Source organism: Delphinus delphis, chromosome 6 (assembly GCF_949987515.2).
Source record: "Delphinus delphis chromosome 6, mDelDel1.2, whole genome shotgun sequence".
Lineage (NCBI taxonomy): Eukaryota > Metazoa > Chordata > Mammalia > Artiodactyla > Delphinidae > Delphinus > Delphinus delphis.
In genome coordinates this window covers 53,321,594-53,339,740 of record NC_082688.1, presented here as the reverse complement: position 1 = coordinate 53,339,740, position 18,147 = coordinate 53,321,594, and the positions used below count along the sequence as shown (strand labels likewise).

Here is an 18,147-nt window from a genome sequence, read left to right as displayed (position 1 = left end):
AGAAGGAATAAATGTTCCCTACAGAAGAATACAAAATAATGAAGGTAAAAGTAAGGGAAATAGAATATCATCATGTAAACCCATGGAAATTGCTGCAGGCAAGATCCACTGGAGAGTGCTAAAATCAGTGAGGGATACAGGATATTTGCATGATCTCAAAACATATCCAAAATATTTATTAATTGCTTTGGGGATTTTAATGCATTGATTCAAATTCTTTAATACTCCCCGCTCTAGAAAGTGGAGCTTAATTCTCCTCTCCCTAAGTTTGGGCTGAATTTTAGTGACTTGCTTCTAACAGAGTATGGAAACGGAGACATAGGGCTTCCCTGGTGGCACAGTGGTTGAGAGTCCGCCTGCCGATGCAGGGGGCGCGGGTTCGTGCCCTGGTCTGGGAGGATCCCACGTGCCGCGGAGCGGCTGGGCCCGTGAGCCGTGGCCGCTGGGCCTGCGCGTCCGGAGCCTCTGCTCCGCAAGGGGAGAGGCCACAGCAGTGAGAGGCCCGTGTACCGCAAAAAAAAAAAAAAAGAAAGGGAGACGTAGTAACTTTACAGCAGAGACACCTTGCAAACACTATGTTAACCAGTGATCAAGGTTAATATCACTAGTCATGTCGATATCATGCTCCTCCTAATGTGATGGGATGAGAAGGGGACTTCATCTCTATGGTATTCTTCCCTCAAATCCGTAAGGTCAGTAGAATCATAGGAAAATGTCAGACAGACCCCAAATGTAGGATATTCTACACAGTGCCTGACCAGTACTCTCCAAAAGTGTCTTTGTCATGAGAAACAAGTAGAGATGGAGAAGCTGTCACAGATTGGTGGAAACTAAGAAGACTTGATGATTAAATGCAAGGTATTCTGGAATTGAAAAACGAGGTCAGTGGAAAAACTGGCGAAATCCAAATTTAATAGCATCATATTAATGTTATTTCTTAGTTTGGGTAAATGCATCATGGTAAGATGTTAACATTAAGGGAGGCTGAGGGGTATACTGGACCTTTCTCTGTGTCTTTCCCAACTCTTCTTTAAAACTAAACTTATATCAAAATAAAAAGTTCATGCAAAGAAGAGCTAAGGGATGCAGATGTGGTTATGAAGGCTATAGCCAAGTGACAGTGACCCTACAGTCATTAATGATCTAAGGAAACGGAGTAATTCAGAGGCCATTCATTTTCCAGAGTGCTCTTTGAGACCCTACTGGTCCCTTGAGATATTCCAGGAAAAAGTGGTTCAACCACGGTTGGGAAATCCTGCATACTTTAGCTTGTGCTTGGTGATTAATGGCTTAAATTAGCAAAAGAATCTGCCTTTCCTTAAAGATGCCTCCTTCATTATTTTCATTTAAGAGTTTCCCAAATACATTTCACCCCAGAACCCCTTGTTTCTCTTATATCTATTAATATCTTGAGAAATTTGTCGTTCTTCAATGGAAAATTCTTGTCTAGAAATATCTGGAATTGTCTAGGGATCCCTAGCATCTACTCGAGAGGGTCAACTTTAGAAATTTTGAAATGAGTTGAATATGCAACTTTGGAAGGTACAGAAATAGACAAATAAGACATAATAACTTTTGCTCTTGATACATTTGGCTGCTTTCAGGAGCCTTGGGCAGCTGAGGGGTTATCTGTTGTTTGCCATGTGCACGGTGGGGTCTCTATCCAGAAGCAGCCTGTTAGGCAGATTTCTTTAAAATGAAATATTTCAATAATCTTATTTCGGAGGTCTTTGAAAATTACTTGATTGCCTCTAAAAGAATAACAGATTAAACGTTCGAAGTTAGTTTTTGTTTTAGCTACCTTGGGTTACATAAGGAACTTTTAGATAATCTTCTTTCATTAAATTTGAATATATGATAAGTGCAATGTTTGTTCCTGGCTTTTTAGGATAGAGACCAAAAAATCAAGTGGTAATATTGTCATTTTCTCATCACAAAGTCTTCCCAGGTTGTAAGTAATGCAAACACTGACAGTTTTATCATGCTTAGTGTAAATAATGATTTATTTTTAGCCATTACTATTGCTGAAATGTTGCCTCCAAAACACCACACACTAGCCAAGGTGTGTGTGTGTTCTTAGTTTTTGTATTGGTATCGTATTTATTTTCGCTCTTACAATCTTAGAAGTCATGATTGTGTAGTTCCTGGACTCATGGGTGCCTGTGCTGGATGCAGCTAATTTGTCCTGCAGCTGTGACCTCAAGGAGTAAATGTGGCAGTGACCACTAATGACTTTTATTGGATGAGAGCAATTCAGTGATCCTTTTTTGGATTTTGTTTTTGTTTTCCAGAGTTGCTATAATGGAAGTCAAAGGGAAAAAAAAAATCACAGGAAAAGGTACAAAGCCATCACAAGAAAAAAACAGATTTCGTGAAAACAGTGGTAAGATACTCAAAACATGCTTCCCATGTGGTTTTTTTGGCCCTTGGAGGGAGCAGTTGGTGGTATGAGGGGGCATGTAGCAGATTCCAATCTATTCATGGGTTAGAGTTAGGATTAAAGTAGTAGGAAAAAGTAGGTGTTACCATATATGAGTTTGCATGTTCCCTGCGAAACTTAGACCTTTAAGAAATTGCCAGGATAATTGGTGAATGCTGTACTTTTGAAAGATATGTCGGCTAGTGATGCTGTTCCCTCACTTTAGTCACGCTAATTCACAACATTTTATTTTAACGTTTGATAAATTGTGGCTGATTAATACGTGTACTGGTGAGCCAGATCTTCAGGATTTCTCATTGTGATGTCTTTATCGTTCCATCAGGTGTCAGTATTGCAAAATAGAAAAGTCAGGAATTGTGTCAATGACTAGTTTCCTAAGCAATCTTTTTTTTTTCTTGCAACTAGAAATTCTGAAAAATGAACATTTTAAATTTGTTTATATATGATATACTTTCTAAATTTTAAATGTTCATTTTATTCTTAGATTCCTATTATGTTATTGATGCCCTAAATACACACACACAGACACACACAAACATAAAAATAATATCTCATCTTGTGATACGTGCTTAAAACAGAAGTACACCTAACTGACAATAGTGGTTATCTCTTGAATTATGGGTAGTTTTTATTATGTATTTCTCTACTTCGTAGGTTTTCTATAACGAACCTGTATTATAATTTTATAATCAGAGTAAGTTTTTAAATTTTGTTTTGATTTTTTAAGTCCTACTGTGCTCCGTTTCTGAGAATAAAACAAAGTATGTTTCACTAAAGAGTGTGTAATTTTCTGTAACAAATACAATCCAGTGGATAAAAGATCTAGGCCCAGGATCATTGAACTAACAATTATTTATTATTGTTACTAGATTCTGGTTCTTCAAAGACTTTCCCAAAAAAAGTTGTTAAGGAAGGTGGACCTAAAATCACAACTAAGAACTTTGAGAAAACTGCCACAAAACCTGGGAAAAAAGGCGTGAAGCAGTTCAAGAATAAGCAGCAAGGGGATAAAATACCAAAGAACAAATTCCAGCAGGCAGATAAATTCAACAGGAAGAGAAAATTCCAGCCAGACAGTAAAAATGATGGTAAGCACTGATTCCTTTAGCAGAGTTTTTTGCCTTGCCTGAGCTATTGCCTGAACCACCGTGCACAGGGACTCTAGAAGTCTGGTAGAGACCTTCTGTTCTTGTTCCTTGACAGGCAACACTTGGGATGGGGGTGGGGGAAGGTAGATGGGATTAAATAAAAAACAGAAAGCATCTTCCCTGGTCAAAATTGTCCTCTGGTACCTAGAATTCCTTACTTCCTAGGCCCTTGCTGAATTCCCCTAGCTGTGGAATTAGGATAAATTGTATTGGCTTTATGCATTGGAACCTCAATAAAACATTCCTTTCTGTAGGCTAAAATTAATGAACTCATTCATTCAACAAACAAATACTTAATACTTAAATTTAATACTTAAATAACCAGTGTGTCCCAGCTAAACATCCACCTTGGCTAAGGATGCCCCGGTGAACAAGAAACATATAGACCCTGCCCTCACAGGGCTCAGGCCACTCTAATATCATCAACCCATCAGATGGCTCAGACCCGGTAAACAGTTCCAGAGAAGGTATAGTATACATGTGACAGATTTGACTTGAATTGGTTGAACAGGCTAGGTTGCTAACTGATTAGAAGTGTTGGCAGGGCTCCTCTTTGTTGAAACAAACTACTAATCTCTTCGTCATGATGTTTAAGCGGTTGTCTCTGACCCAGAGCTTTGCTGTCTGTTGTACATCCTGCCCTTGCTGTGCATCGTCTCTCCTGCACTGGTCTCAAACGAGCAGCTTCCAGGTTACGCGTGCTGTCATGCATATGCCTTCTCTGCAGCATCATGAGAACTTCTCTGGTGTCTTTCATACTCTTTTTCTCCAGCGTGGCATAGCCTGACACTGCTCCTTTGCTGCCAACTGAGACCACTCCATGGGGCCTTTTTACTCCAGTTCTTTAGACCTGATCCCTGTTCTCTCCTCTGCCTAGGGCTGCTCCAAGACAGGGGCGTAGGGAGAGAGGAAAGGAGGGAAATTTTCATTATTTCTCATTAGGCCTGGAGGATTCTTGCATGCTCTAGCTTCCATTTTTTCTCTTTTCCCCTTCTCTTCCAGCTTCTCTTTCCTACCTACTCTTTCCTACCTTCTCTATTAGGTCCTAAATCTTCCTTTCCACACTGGAATTCTCAACACCTGCATTTTAAGTGCACACACATCCTCGTCTTATTATAGTGGAGCCCTGGTTCCTTTTGCTATAGGAGATAAGTTCCCAGCATCTCAAAATGGAACTTTGATTTTATTTTCTCAGTTTTATACCAGCAACTGAGGGGGATTGGATACTAGACATCCCCAGAATTGGTTGTATCTGCTGCAGCCCAGCATGGCATATGTCAAGGGTGCCCAAATATTTGTAGAATTAAATGAACTCTGGATTGGTTATTATCCTCTGCTGCATAGTACATGATGCCCTAATATTAATGGTAAATATGCCTTCTGTTGCCTGTAATCCTCTATTACCAGGCTGGGAATAAGCAAGTGAGCAGAAAGGGGAGTAACTAAATACACTGTAGTATATTGAACGCCATTAAAAATTATATTCTTGAGGAATATTTAGTTTCATGGAAGAATACTTACAGTATAATAATGTTTAAGTAAAGACAATAAGGAAATTCATATAAAACGTGTAGGGGAAAAGACAAGAAGGAAATAGTTAATCCCTAGGTTTTGAGATTATAGGAGAATTTTGGTTTTTGAGTGTATTTCTAATCAGAGAAGGGGAGAGATCTAGAAATAACTTATTCTCCTAAGGGTTCTTTGCAGGGTACTCATTTAAATAATACCCATTTTATTAAGTTTTTTTTTGTTTGGCCTCTGGGTTTTTTCATTCAATTAATAAGTTATTTAGATTGTGAAGACCAACAATAACCAATAGAAAGATACTCGACTTTTATAGCATGACCCTAATTGTAGAGAACTGAGGAATTTTGATTGTGCATTGTCATGAGTAAGAGACAGCAGAGAATAAAGTTTTAGAGCCACGTCTGGGTTTGAATCCTGACTCTGCCACTTAGGAGTTAACGTGACCCTGGACAAGGAACTTACCTGCTCGGTGCCTTTGTTTCCCTGACATGAAGGGGATAATAATAGTACCTACCTCGTAGGGTTGTTGTAAGAATTAAATCACTTAATACATAACAGCACTCAGAAGAGTGAATTTTTGAATATGGTTTTTCCTATGTTAGTTTGGACTAATTTTTGTTTTCATTGAGAACTGATTACACCTGAAGTCCAATGATCTTAATGTTCTATAGTAAAATTTTATTTTACAATTGAGAAAGATGCTTAAACTTTTTAAATTGCTTTTATAATCTGTTTAGTTTCCTTTTGTTTTCTTAATAGGTATCCTGTTAAGATTAAATAAATAGCTGTTGAATAAATGAACAGTTGGTGTCAACCAAATTTAAAATGTGTAAACTGCTCAGAAAATGAAATAAAGTATAAGTTGATAGGGAATGATGTTTTCCTTCTTCTAGTTTCCTCAGTGAGTATTGATCTTGATTAGTGATTGCCATAGGTGCCTAATTTGTCCTTGTGTATGGCACTGAGAATGTTAAATGTAATTGAAAATAATTTCTGTAATGACTAGACACAGCAGTCAAGAAACCCAAATGGGATGAGTTCAAAAAAAAGAAAAAAGAACTGAAGCAGAGCAGGCAACTCAGTGATAAAACCAACTACGACATTGTTGTTCGGGCAAAGCAGATCTGGGAGATCTTAAGAAGGTAATGCTACTTAATGGCATCTTTATTAGGCCCTTTGAGATGATGGAGGAGTAACAGTGTACCTAGTAAATAGTGAAATGTCCTAAGATAAATGACATAGCGCTTGGGTTATTTAGGGAGTACTCATAATACTCCAGTAGAGGCATCAGTGTTTGGATGTCTGCCTGTTGCAGAAATGTGTGGAATCATTCGGATGGTGTCAGATCTGCTTATGAAAATGAATGAGAGTTAAAATGGATTTGACATCCTTCCTGAGAAATTTCTGAGAAAATGAAGGACAGTTCTTTTCGGCTAGGTTTTAAAATACTTGAGTACTTGGTGTCTTGGACTTGTTTTATTATTTTCTTTACTTTTGAAGTTCTGGCTGTTAAGATTTAGATTGATGCGTAAAATTATACCTTGTGAGATGAGTTTCTGCCTTTGAGAAAATTACTTTTCTCTGGCTGCTCTGGAATAGTAATTTTAATGTCCAGTTTGCTCTCTCCGAAGAGAAAATCATACTGAACTGGGTGAACATACACTGGTTTGGTTTTTATTTTTATGTGTTTAAAATAATGTCTTTACTTAGGCTATGTTTCCTGCCTCTTTTATAGAAAAGATTGTGACAAAGAAAAAAGAGTGAAGTTGATGAATGATTTGCAGAAGTTGATTCAAGGGAAAATTAAAACTGTAAGTAGGGCATACTCAGTTGCAATTTTAACAATTGAAATTGACTTGCAGTAAAGGGTAGTTGACCATTGTGGCAGGTGAAATTGTTTCTGTTTTTAATGTATTTGGCCTCAAATTTCAAATACCTTTTATAATACTGATTAAAAAATTTAATAGTGAGAGACCTTACTGCCGGGAAATTATAAAAAGGCTATCAAGTATTTGGCTGTTCATTTTAAAATAATTTACTTAAAATAAATCAGCGTTCTCTTAAAGTTATCTCGAGAAATTTATTAGTTCAACAGTGTTCGTTAGAATGTCTTGCTGTGAACTCTACACTTTTATATGTTCTAAACTGCTGGCTCTTTTGTATGTGTGATGCAAACACATGATTACTTTCTTCCTGCGTTTACAAGCATCATGCAAAGATCTTTATAATAGATTTGGGACTTCTGAATTGATTTTTGTTGTTGCTGTTTAATCCTGTTTTATAGTAAACTTCTGTTGATTCTTGTGTATTTGGATAAATACTTAGTGATATTCACTTGTAAGCCAACAGACTCAGTATGTTTGGAGACCCTTGAGGGGCAGCCTTTGCCGAACCACGTACGTGGGTCTAACCAGATGCTATATTGCAGTTTGAAGGACTGTCTTAAAATAGTGAGTTCCCAGCTGCTGCTTTCTTAAAGCCAGCAAGGTCTTTTTAGTCGGAACTCCTCCTCGTCTCTAGCAGTAGTCTGTTACACTCAATTTATAAATACTTTACACTCAAGATCCTTTCCCAATTACCCTTAGGTTATTACTGCATGCCCATGGACTTGGGGGTTAGTCTGGTATTCAGATACCCACTCTGCTATTTAACATACGTGTGCCTTTAGACAATAACAGCCTATTGATTATTTACTGTGTGCTAGGAATTATGCTAACCAGTGCATACTTTGTATCCTTTAACTTAGTCATCATCCCTATTAAACGTTTGATACATCTGGGCTCAGAGAATTTGAGTTTCATCCCCAGGGTCCCAAGGATAGCAAGTTCCTTAACTTCTCATAAACTTACTTTAATCTATAAAGTGCTAATAACAACAGCCCACTTTTAAGGTTGCTTTGAGCTTAAATGAGAAAAATATACTTAAGCACATATATTGGTTACATAGTAGGTAATCAACATATGCACAAAACAGCCTTATTTCTTTTTAAAAATTATTTTTAAAGTTTTATCAAAAATGTCTATGCAAATCTCCCTTAAGGAAATTCTTCGGAAATCCATGACTTTAATGAAGGTATACCTTCACCTTCTGACTTGTTAGAATTTAAAAATTTAAAGACAGACTCAGCAACGAGTAATAAGCACTATTAAAGTAGACTGTAGCATATAAAAAATAATAGTGCATGACTGATTATCTGCGGTTATTGCTTTAGAAAATTGATCAGCAAGTCCTTCAGTGAGGATCTAATCCATCCAATAGTTGTGAGGGGGCTTGGGTTGGAGAATCAGATTTGAAATTCTAGGAATATAACTGGATGTATGTTCAGGGATTATAATGAAAATGTGAGAAATGGAGTGATTAGCTCATAATGTAATTGCCAATGTGTATCTAGATTATTATAATAATTAGGTATAATTACTTATGTAGTAATACTTTGGTTGCCAAAGCCAAACATTCTTAGATCATTTATATTTTTAGAAAAATCATAGAATAATAGAATTTTTGCATTGAAAAATTCCTCTTTTAGGGAAAGTAACTATCAGAGAAATGAAAAATGAAGTGTGTATAATCATTAGACAGGTTTGGTTTGAATTATAATGATAGAATCTTGCAGAATACTTAAATGCATTCCTGTCTCGATGCTGTACCGTAGCCAGCAAAACCAAAGAATGCCATTCTGAACAATTAAACAAGAATTTCTACTCCCAAGTAACCTAGGTTTGATTAGCTATGAAGACCCTACTTTTTTTTCCTCACAAGGAATTGTAAAAGAGGCAGCAATACAACATAAATAATATGATAGAAACATATATTTTCAGAGAGAATTTGTCTAAAGGCCCCACCTGTTTTCCTGCAGATTGCGTTTGCACATGATTCAACTCGTGTGATCCAGTGTTACATTCAGTATGGCAACGAAGAGCAGAGGAAACAGGCTTTTGAAGAACTACGAGGTATTTCTTATATATATTTCGTAATTGTTTGTAAGAAGTCGCTTGTTTTCTCTTGAAATACCCAACACTGTCCTGGAAAAGAATTCTGTTGAGGGATAGCAGTGTGTCCTCTGCAGGACCTTTGCTGTTTATTTGTATTTTTTGCCTGGGACAAATAGGGAGTTATTCGTTTGTGTTCCCAAGATTGTGCAGTTAGTTCTTCCCTTGTTTCTGGAGGACTGGAATGAGGTTATCATTAATGTAATGTATTTTGTTTTTCAGGTGATTTGGTTGAATTAAGTAAAGCTAAATATTCCAGAAATATTGTTAAGAAGTTTCTCATGTATGGGTGAGTTGTTCTATTTATAAAATATTTTTTATTAGTTTTTTAAAGGTGTGGATACCTATTGTGTGCAAATAAATGTTGCTTAAAAGTTGCATAATAGGAGGCTTAAGCAGATGCTTGTGATGTTTGCAATGAGTATGGTCTTAAAAAATTAATGTTATTAAAATTAATGTACAATGATGGTATTGTCTTCATTGTTCTTACGAGTATATCTTGAAGCCCTGGAAGAAGAGAAATGGTTATAATGAACTTTAAATTAGTCACCAGTTATTTGGAAGATGGAGTGATGGGAGGGGCAGGTGAGTAGGCTCAGAAGCAGGGTTAGTGGGTTAGGAAATGTCGAGATGGGAGGATTTCCTAAACTAGGTGGAATTGATACTTGTCTTCCTGTCTCAAGTATAATAATGGGCCAAAATATGCTAACCAACAACAAAAAGTACAGCTGACAAATTTTCAAAAACTGTGTTCCTGACTAGAATTACTGGCCGCTTGATTATTTTAGGATAGAATAGAAATATTTGTGATTAAGCCCTGTTTTAAAAGAGAATCCTGGGGCTTCCCTGGTGGCGCAGTGGTTGAGAGTCCGCCTGCCGAGGCAGGGAACACGGGTTCGTGCCCCGGTCCGGGAAGATCCCACATGCCGCGGAGTGGCTGGGCCCGTGAGCCATGGCCGCTGAGCCTGCGCGTCCGGAGCCTGTGCTCCGCAACGGGAGAGGCCACAACAGTGAAAGGCCCGCGTACCGCAAAAAAAAAAAAAAAAAAAAAAAAAGAGAATCCTGGGGCTTCCCTGGTGGCGCAGTGGTTGAGAGTTCGCCTGCCGATGCAGGGGACACGGGTTCGTGCCCCGGTCCGGGAGGGTCCCACATGCCGCGGAGAGGCTGGGCCCGTGAGCCATGGCCACTGAGCCTGCGCGTCCGGAGCCTGTGCTCCACAACGGGAGAGGCCACAACAGTGGGAGGCCCGCGTACCACAAAAAAAAAAAAAAAAAAGAGAGAATCCTGGCATATGTTTTATTCATATTATCCTGCATGTTTGACTTTTACCGTCTCCTTTTCTCCTTCTACCCCGCTTCTTTTAAGCTGAACAATTTACTAATGGGAACTGACATTTATTGAGCACTTACTATGTGCTGGTTACAGTTCTCAGTGCATCCTAACTCATTTATCCTCACATCAACCTTATTCTTTCTATTCTATGACTAGAGAAGCTGAGGCACAGAGTGGTGAAATACCTTGCCCGGGGTCTTTCAGCTGGTAAGACCCTAGGTCTTTTCAAACCTAGGCAGGCTGGCCCCCGAGTCACTTAGAAATGCAAGGTAGAGGGAATTCCCTGGCGGTCCAGTGGTTAGGACTCCGCAGTTTCATTGCTGAGGGCCCAGGTTCCATCCCTGGCTGGGGAACTAAGATCCTGCAAGCCGTGCAGCGCGGCCAAAAAAAGAAAAAAAACAGAAAAAGAAAAGAAAGAAATACAATGTAGAAATACAAGGCAATTTGATTTTCCTTCTCGTAGCGTTTCTCTGTGTTAGCCACCTCCACACACAATGATGAGCTGGTCTCGGAAGAAGTGTGTTATGTTTTGTTGCCACCCATCTTTCTCCTTCTATCACTTCTCTTTTCCCATGGTCACGCTGGGTTTAGGAGTAAAGCACAGATTGCAGAGATAATGAGAAGCTTTAAAGGTCACGTGAGGAAGATGCTGCGGCATGCGGAAGCGTCCGCCATCGTGGAGTACGCCTACAATGATAAAGCCATCTTGGAGCAGAGGAACATGCTGACAGAAGAGCTCTATGGGAACACATTTCAGCTTTACAAGGTGACATTTCAAGACATTTTTCCTAGAGATTTTACTTTCTCTGTGTGCTGTTCCTTACCTTCCAATGCCCTGTTTTCAGAATGTATTTTTACTTTGGTTGTTCCTTTAAGAGACTACCTCATAGCCTTTATCCTCTTGGATTATTTTGTCTCTGGTGTAATAAGCAAGTGATCATACTTACATTTCATTCTCCTAGAGCACAATCTTTAAATCCCCTATAAATTAAAACTACTTTTGTTACTCCTTCCCAAGTACTGTGTGTAATGCTTTGGTACTTCTGTTTCTACAGTCAGATAGACCAAGGAAGAAGATTCTTAATAGTCAGTGAAGCTCTGTAAACAACCCTTAACCAGCTCTGGTTGAAGGGCATCGAGCTCCCTGTTGCTGCCTTCTCCCATGTTTCCTCATGTTTGTGGATTACCCTTCCCCGGGTCATATGCAGAGAGGAAGCAGAGTAGAGAGACCCAACCTTGGATTTAGTACAAGGCTAGTAATGGGACTAGGACAGTTAAAGGATCAGTTTCAGACTTTAGGATACAAATACACATATTTATCTCAAGGGAGATGGATTGATTCCTGAGTTTCTTCTGCTAGTCAGTTTCAGCCCCTGGGTTGAACTTAGTGCTTTGTTTCCTTTGTCACAGTCACTATAGGAATATCCAGCTAATTACAAAACCTGGTAGCAAGAATTTGTTAACTGACTACTTGATCTTTTGATTAGGCACATGCTAGGTGCTTGGCAAGTATGAACTGGCTGGTTGGTTATTTAGCTTGGCTCTGGAAGTACGATGGTGGGTGTATAGAATGAGAATTAGATAATCAAAAATTACCCTGTGAGTGTATCTGCAGCGGGGCTTTTGTTATGTAAATATGGCAAATCTAAAAATTTAAGTTTATGTAAAATGACAATAATTGATTTTCTTTGTTCCGAAGTTGAAGAAACTTGATTAAATTTAGAAGGGTTTGATTTTTCTTCTGTTGCAGTCAGCAGATCACCCAACTCTGGACAAAGTATTAGAGGTACAACCAGAAAAACTAGAGCTTATCATGGATGAAATGAAACAGATTCTAACTCCAATGGCCCAGAAGTAAGGAAGCTGGTTTTTTTTTTTTCTTAACAAATGGCATTTGAAGGAGGAAAGTTTTACATAGCCTTTGCAGAGAAAAGGTGGATAGTTTCCCAGTTATAGTCTGTTATTTAAATTGGATTGTGAGACCTAAAAGCCCATGCATTTGGCCTTCGTGGAATTTGTACCACAGTGGAGTGGTTAGGGCATTACGTCTGGGACCAAACTTCCTGGGTGTGAATCCTGGTGCCTCTCTCAGTTACTACCTGTGACCTTGGGCAACTTAACTTCTCTGTGCCTCAGTTTCCATATCTGTAAAATTACGATAATAATAGTATATATTTCATAGAGTTTTATGAAGATTAAATGGGCTAATATTTCCAAAGTGCTCAGAACAGTGCTTTGCTGTTAAAAACAACATGTTTTTGCCGTCTCCATGGACACTCCGTGTGAACTTGAAGTCTTTGGTGCCTGATCGTTAGCCTCCACTGTACACCTGAATTCACCAAGTGTCACACTAGGAGGCTTGGATCAATTAGGTACTGTTGCAATTGCTGATACTGTTTTGATCTATTTAGGATTTAACTGCTAAAATGATTTTGTGAAACTGACGCATTATAAAGGAGGCTTGACAGAAAGAAAATAGCCATTAAAAAATAGTCTACATGTGGATTTCTAATCACATGTCCATTGTTGTGTAAAAGAATATAGATGTCCTTATTTAAGAAAGTCGAGTGTATTTTGAATGATAATTTCATATTTGCTGATTAGATACTAGAAACTTGTACTCTGGTCTTGGTTGTAGATGGCAACCAAGACCTATATATATTTTAATAGGTCTAAAAGTTTTTTTTTTTTAGTCTTAGTATTGCTAAAGATATGATTTATTTTATGACAAATGACATTTGCTAAAACCATTTCACTTGTTTTGATTATTTTAGGGCGACCGAGGTTACCTATCTCTGTATTATTGTGGTACCATTTCTGACTTTTTTTTCTTCTTTTTTTCTGTTTTCAGAGAAGCTGTGATTAAGCACTCACTGGTACATAAAGTATTCTTGGACTTTTTTACCTATGCACCCCCAAAGCTGAGATCAGTAAGTTCTCGGTTTTAGGTTTTAAACTGAAACATGTAGAACTGTGTAAAAAATGTGGAATACTGCTTTGATGTATATTGGCTTTTGAAAATTTTAAAGAATTGTTTCCTTATTTAGAAAAGATAATGTGCTAAACTCCCTTTGAAGAAGTCTACTAATTCCATTTAGATTTTTGCCAGAAAGACAGTAGAATTGACCATAATTTTATCAGTTTCATTGAATTTTTATATTTTAATTATAATCCAGAGAGCATCCTCTAGCTTAACCTAATCAGAAAATTAACTAACATGGAGGAATATTCAGCATTCAGGGAGTTCAAAATTCACCTGTATTGATACAAAAACAAAAAATTATATTGGTGTTAAAAGGTTACGGGAGGACACTAAGTGAACCGTGAAAAACTGGACCTTACATGAGAGTGAAGGTACATTGTACTGCCCTTCAAGTCAGTGATGGGAATATAGATGAGAATTCATTTAGTCCCCTGAATTTTGCTGGCCTCATCATACTGTAAACTCATCATCCATTTGTTCTCATTCTAATAATAAGCGATAAGCAAGTAACGAGACTCACGTCTTTTTAACAAATATGCCAGATTAAACATTCATAGGAATTTTGACCCTCTCAAAATTGACATGCAGAATAGTTTTCCAAGAGTAGCCGCCTACCTAAGCACGTGGTTCAGTGACCACAGCAGCTGCTGATTCTCTTTAGGGGATTTCTCTCTTGTTCTGGCACAGCACAGTACCTCACAGTTCTGGATTTACTGAGGCAGGACTTTATTTTCAGAACTGAGAAAATAATCATTTGAATATATTCCATAGTAGAAAGTCTTTATCTTTTTAATGTTGAATATGTTTTAGTAATAGCAAAAAATCATTGGGAACTTAGTGTGAATATAAAATAATCAGACAGGTCTTTGTGGCCCTGGGGGCATTTTCAATAGAGAGACTTTTAAAAAAGAAACTTCTGGAGGTAAAAGAAGCATAATTGGAATATCTGTTTAACTCCCCAACTGGATAGCTTTGAAGAGATTCATGAGTTCAGGTATGTAAGCTGAAAGCTGTGTTCTTGAGATTTATCCTGGAAAAAGATTGTGAGATAGTTAAGGGTGAAATTGCTGTTCCTTATTGATCAAAATAGGCCACTTTTCTCCTTCCTGGCAGGAGACTTTGTATTTATTTAATATAAATTTTAAAATTGGGAATGGACTAAACTGGCCCCGCAGCTCTTAGCTGGCAGAACTCACTTATGTCCTATATGCTAGACTTCCAAATATAATTATGAAATTATATACATTGAAAATAAGGAATGAAGATTAAAAATAAGCTAAAATTACCTTGTAATAAACTAGTGATTGGGTTTTTACTTAAAGGTCATTGAGTAAAGGCCTAGTGAAGACCTAGTCTAAATGTTAATGTAGGGGTAAATATTTCTTAGAGAAATGTTATTTAAGTGTCTTTATGGTGAATTATTAATATGATTTCCAGAGGTAATCCAGTGATAAATTAAAAAAGAAAAACTTTTTCAGACAAAATGAGTGTTTTGGTTTTCTGCTTGTTATATACATGACTCTTTTAGGGAAGAAATTTTATTTATTTTATCTGGCTTTTTTATTAAAAACTCCCTTCTTCCCACAGCCAACTCTTAGATTTCTTTTTCTTGAGAAGTCCTTTAGAATATACTATATGTATACAGTTGACCTACAACAACACGGGGGGTGGGGTGCCGACACTCCCGTCCCCCTCAGTGGACAATCCGCCTATAATCAGCCCTCCCCATCAGCAGTTTTGATTGCGGATTTACCCACCTTCAGATGGTGTAGTGCTATAGTACATATTTACTGAAAAAAACCCACGTGTAAGTGGACCCGCCTGGTTCAAATCGCACTCGGGGTCAACCGTATACGTACTTTTTTGAACAGACATTGGTAAAACTCAGGGATTTTAATAGAAATTGCCTGCCAGCAGGACTTACTGCTCTTGATGGAAAAGAATGTTTCCAGGAAGCGGTTGTTAAATTGTTTGCTACCTATACTTTCTGCCTTTCATTCTCTGTGCATAACTGCTCCTTAGTAGACAGATTGTGAGAAAGTAAAAAGAAAGAGTAAACCAAAGCCCTGAACTGCATTTATTCCCCAGGAAGTGATTGAAGCCATCCGAGAAGCAGTGGTATACCTGGCGCACACACACGATGGTGCCAGGGTGGCCATGCACTGCCTGTGGCACGGCACGCCCAAGGTAAGCGTCAGTCAGGGCTTGACTTGCCTCTCCTTAGACTTTTTCGGTCTCCTTGGGGTTGGGGTTTTGCCCTCTTGCGCACAACAATATTATCTTTGCAAAGTTGTGCCTCAAGGCCTCACAGAAACTGGCTCCCCTTTGAGCCTTTTGTTTCTTCTCTTCTGGAGTCTTCTTAAAGTTTGAAAACCTTGGGTTGTCTCATATGGGGGAGGCGTGTGTCAAGCAAGTAAACACACTATTTATGTTAGGCTTAAGTTTATAAAAGTTTTGGTACCTGTCAGCCTCTTTGATTCCTCATTTAATGATCTTGTTGTGGGAGAGGGAGAGGAAAGAGAAGAAAATAAGCAGCTGTGCATTTGCTCCCATGGTTCTTAAGTACTTTGAGGGAAAAAGTAATGATCCATATTAATTATAGAAGCTTAACAGAAATTATCCTCATTTCCTTGATTGGTATAATTCTGCCTTTAAAAGACAGTTGTATTTTGTCCACTTTTTTCTTTCGTCCACTTTTTAATACAAATTTAATTTCTCCTCAAAAAGTAATGTATTGAGTGCCATCTGTATGCTAGACTTTTATGCATGTGAAGACAGTTCAGACATTGGAAGAGGGATCTCAGTTCTTACTATAAAAGGAGGTAGTTTCACTAGGTTTGCCTTGCAACTAATAATTTTATGGTTCCATATTTATGTCTCAATGGATTGTCACATAGAAGTCTAAGATTATAATAGCTCTGAGAGGACTTATAGTGTATTGCATTTTTTGGTTCTGGTTGAATAACTATTTTCACTAATGAAAAGTATGCCACTCCAATGAAAGTTTAATATTATATAAAATTTTTAACTATGAAATACCTTAATCTATAACTAATCCATAACTAAACCTGTAGCTATAAGTTCATTGAGACAATTTTTCTTTTTTAAGGACAGGAAAGTGATTGTGAAAACAATGAAGACTTATGTTGAAAAGGTGGCTAATGTAAGTATAAAAACTACATATTTCTTGGGGACTTCCCTGGCGGTCCAGTGGTTAAGACTTCGCCTTCCAATGCAGGGGGTGTGGGTTTGATCCCTGGTTGGGGAGCTAAGATCCCACATGCCTCGGGGCCAAAAAACCAAAACATAAAGCGGAAGCGATATTGTAACAAATTCAATAAGGACTTTAAAAAAAAATGGTCCACATCAAAAAAAAAAAAATTCTTAAAAAAAAAAAAAAAACTACGTATTTCTTTCAACTATTTTTAACAATAAAATGTATTTATATCTATTATAGGAAATTTGAAAAGTTCAGAAAATTACCAAGAAAATTATTTATTGTTTCATTTTGTTATAATCTATTTTTATGCATATGCATGTCTTTTTATATATTATTAAATTTACACAAAATGAATTTCTCCTTTTTTCATTTAACATTGTACTGTGGCAATTTTCCATTTTTATTAGATAAGTTTTGAAGACCTGATATTTAGTCTCTAGGTAAATTGCACTTCAGAAACTTGTTACCAATTTTCATTACCACCAAAACATAAAAGAAAGTGAAACTTGTCTCTTTTCTTAGATTAAATTTGTAGTGTGGTCAAAGAAAATTTTAGTTAAGTTTCATAATTCTTTGGGATCTTTTGGAGATGGTATAACAGCTTTTCGAATGAAATTGGAGGATATAAAAAGTTTTTTCTGAAGGATTAGTTGCCTCAAGAAATAGTATTTCTGTGTATTTAAATACTAAATAGTTTTCCATAATAATTCTAAAATATATGTAGTAGTAAGCATTAGTTTTCAATTTTTGAACTATTTTATATATTATGTTTTATAGCTTCTAACTTACAGGTGAACTAAAATTAGTGATATCAACAACTTTTCCCTCTGAAAACTCCAATAAGAACTACTGGCATCTAGTGAATACTTGATATAGTAAATGCTAATTCAAATTCAGATAAACTGGTGCTCTGTGATTGTATACATATCTGTTGTCTTCTGTAGGATTCAAGACTAGGAAGAGAGTTAGTATAAAACCACATAGAAGGCAGCTAACTTGGCTGTAACAAAATGAAATAAGAGGCTCTCTAGTGAGGAGTTTTCAGAGTATGAGAGAATTTTATGATTCATAATTCATCATTAAGTAAATCTTTTTGTATAACATTTTGGTTTGAATATTTTAAATCAGAAATGAGTAAAAATAGAATGTTAATAGAAAGTTCTATTAGGTGGAAGGGAGGGATAAACTAGGATTTGGGATTAACATATACACACTACTATATAGAGTGGATAATCAACAAGGACCTACTGTATAGCGCAGGGAACTCTACTTAATATTCTGTAATAATCTAGATGGGAAGAGATTCTGAAGAAAAGATGGATATATGTATATGTATGACTGAATCACTTTGCTATACACCTGAAACTAATACAACATTGTAAATCAACAATAATCCAATATAAAATAAAAATATAAAAATAAAATGACATCAGAAAAAAAGTTCTGAAAGGTATTAATAGTAAAAGACACTCTTTTGTAATAAAATTAGATTGTTTTAATTTTACAAT

At 37.1% G+C, this 18,147-nt stretch overlaps 1 protein-coding gene across 4 annotated transcripts in view; it reads left to right on the top strand.

Annotated features, from left to right (window-relative positions):
* Positions 1–18,147, top strand: part of PUM3 (pumilio RNA binding family member 3) — a 46,940-nt gene that overhangs the window by 3,121 nt on the left and 25,672 nt on the right. For 3 of the 4 annotated variants that reach the window (XR_009519873.1, XM_060014682.1, XM_060014679.1), the window contains exons 2-12: positions 2,292–2,383; positions 3,310–3,528; positions 6,122–6,257; positions 6,851–6,926; positions 8,972–9,065; positions 9,327–9,393; positions 11,028–11,202; positions 12,187–12,290; positions 13,288–13,366; positions 15,508–15,606; positions 16,529–16,582. Coding sequence is in view for 3 of the 4 variants with exons in the window: in XM_060014682.1 (XP_059870665.1) it covers positions 2,302–2,383; positions 3,310–3,528; positions 6,122–6,257; positions 6,851–6,926; positions 8,972–9,065; positions 9,327–9,393; positions 11,028–11,202; positions 12,187–12,290; positions 13,288–13,366; positions 15,508–15,606; positions 16,529–16,582 (1,185 nt within the window). In the remaining variant the exon portion in view is untranslated. Of the gene's footprint in view, positions 1–755; positions 882–2,291; positions 2,384–3,309; positions 3,529–6,121; positions 6,258–6,850; positions 6,927–8,971; positions 9,066–9,326; positions 9,394–11,027; positions 11,203–12,186; positions 12,291–13,287; positions 13,367–15,507; positions 15,607–16,528; positions 16,583–18,147 lie in introns of those variants that run through there. The other variant, XM_060014680.1, reaches the window with a different exon arrangement.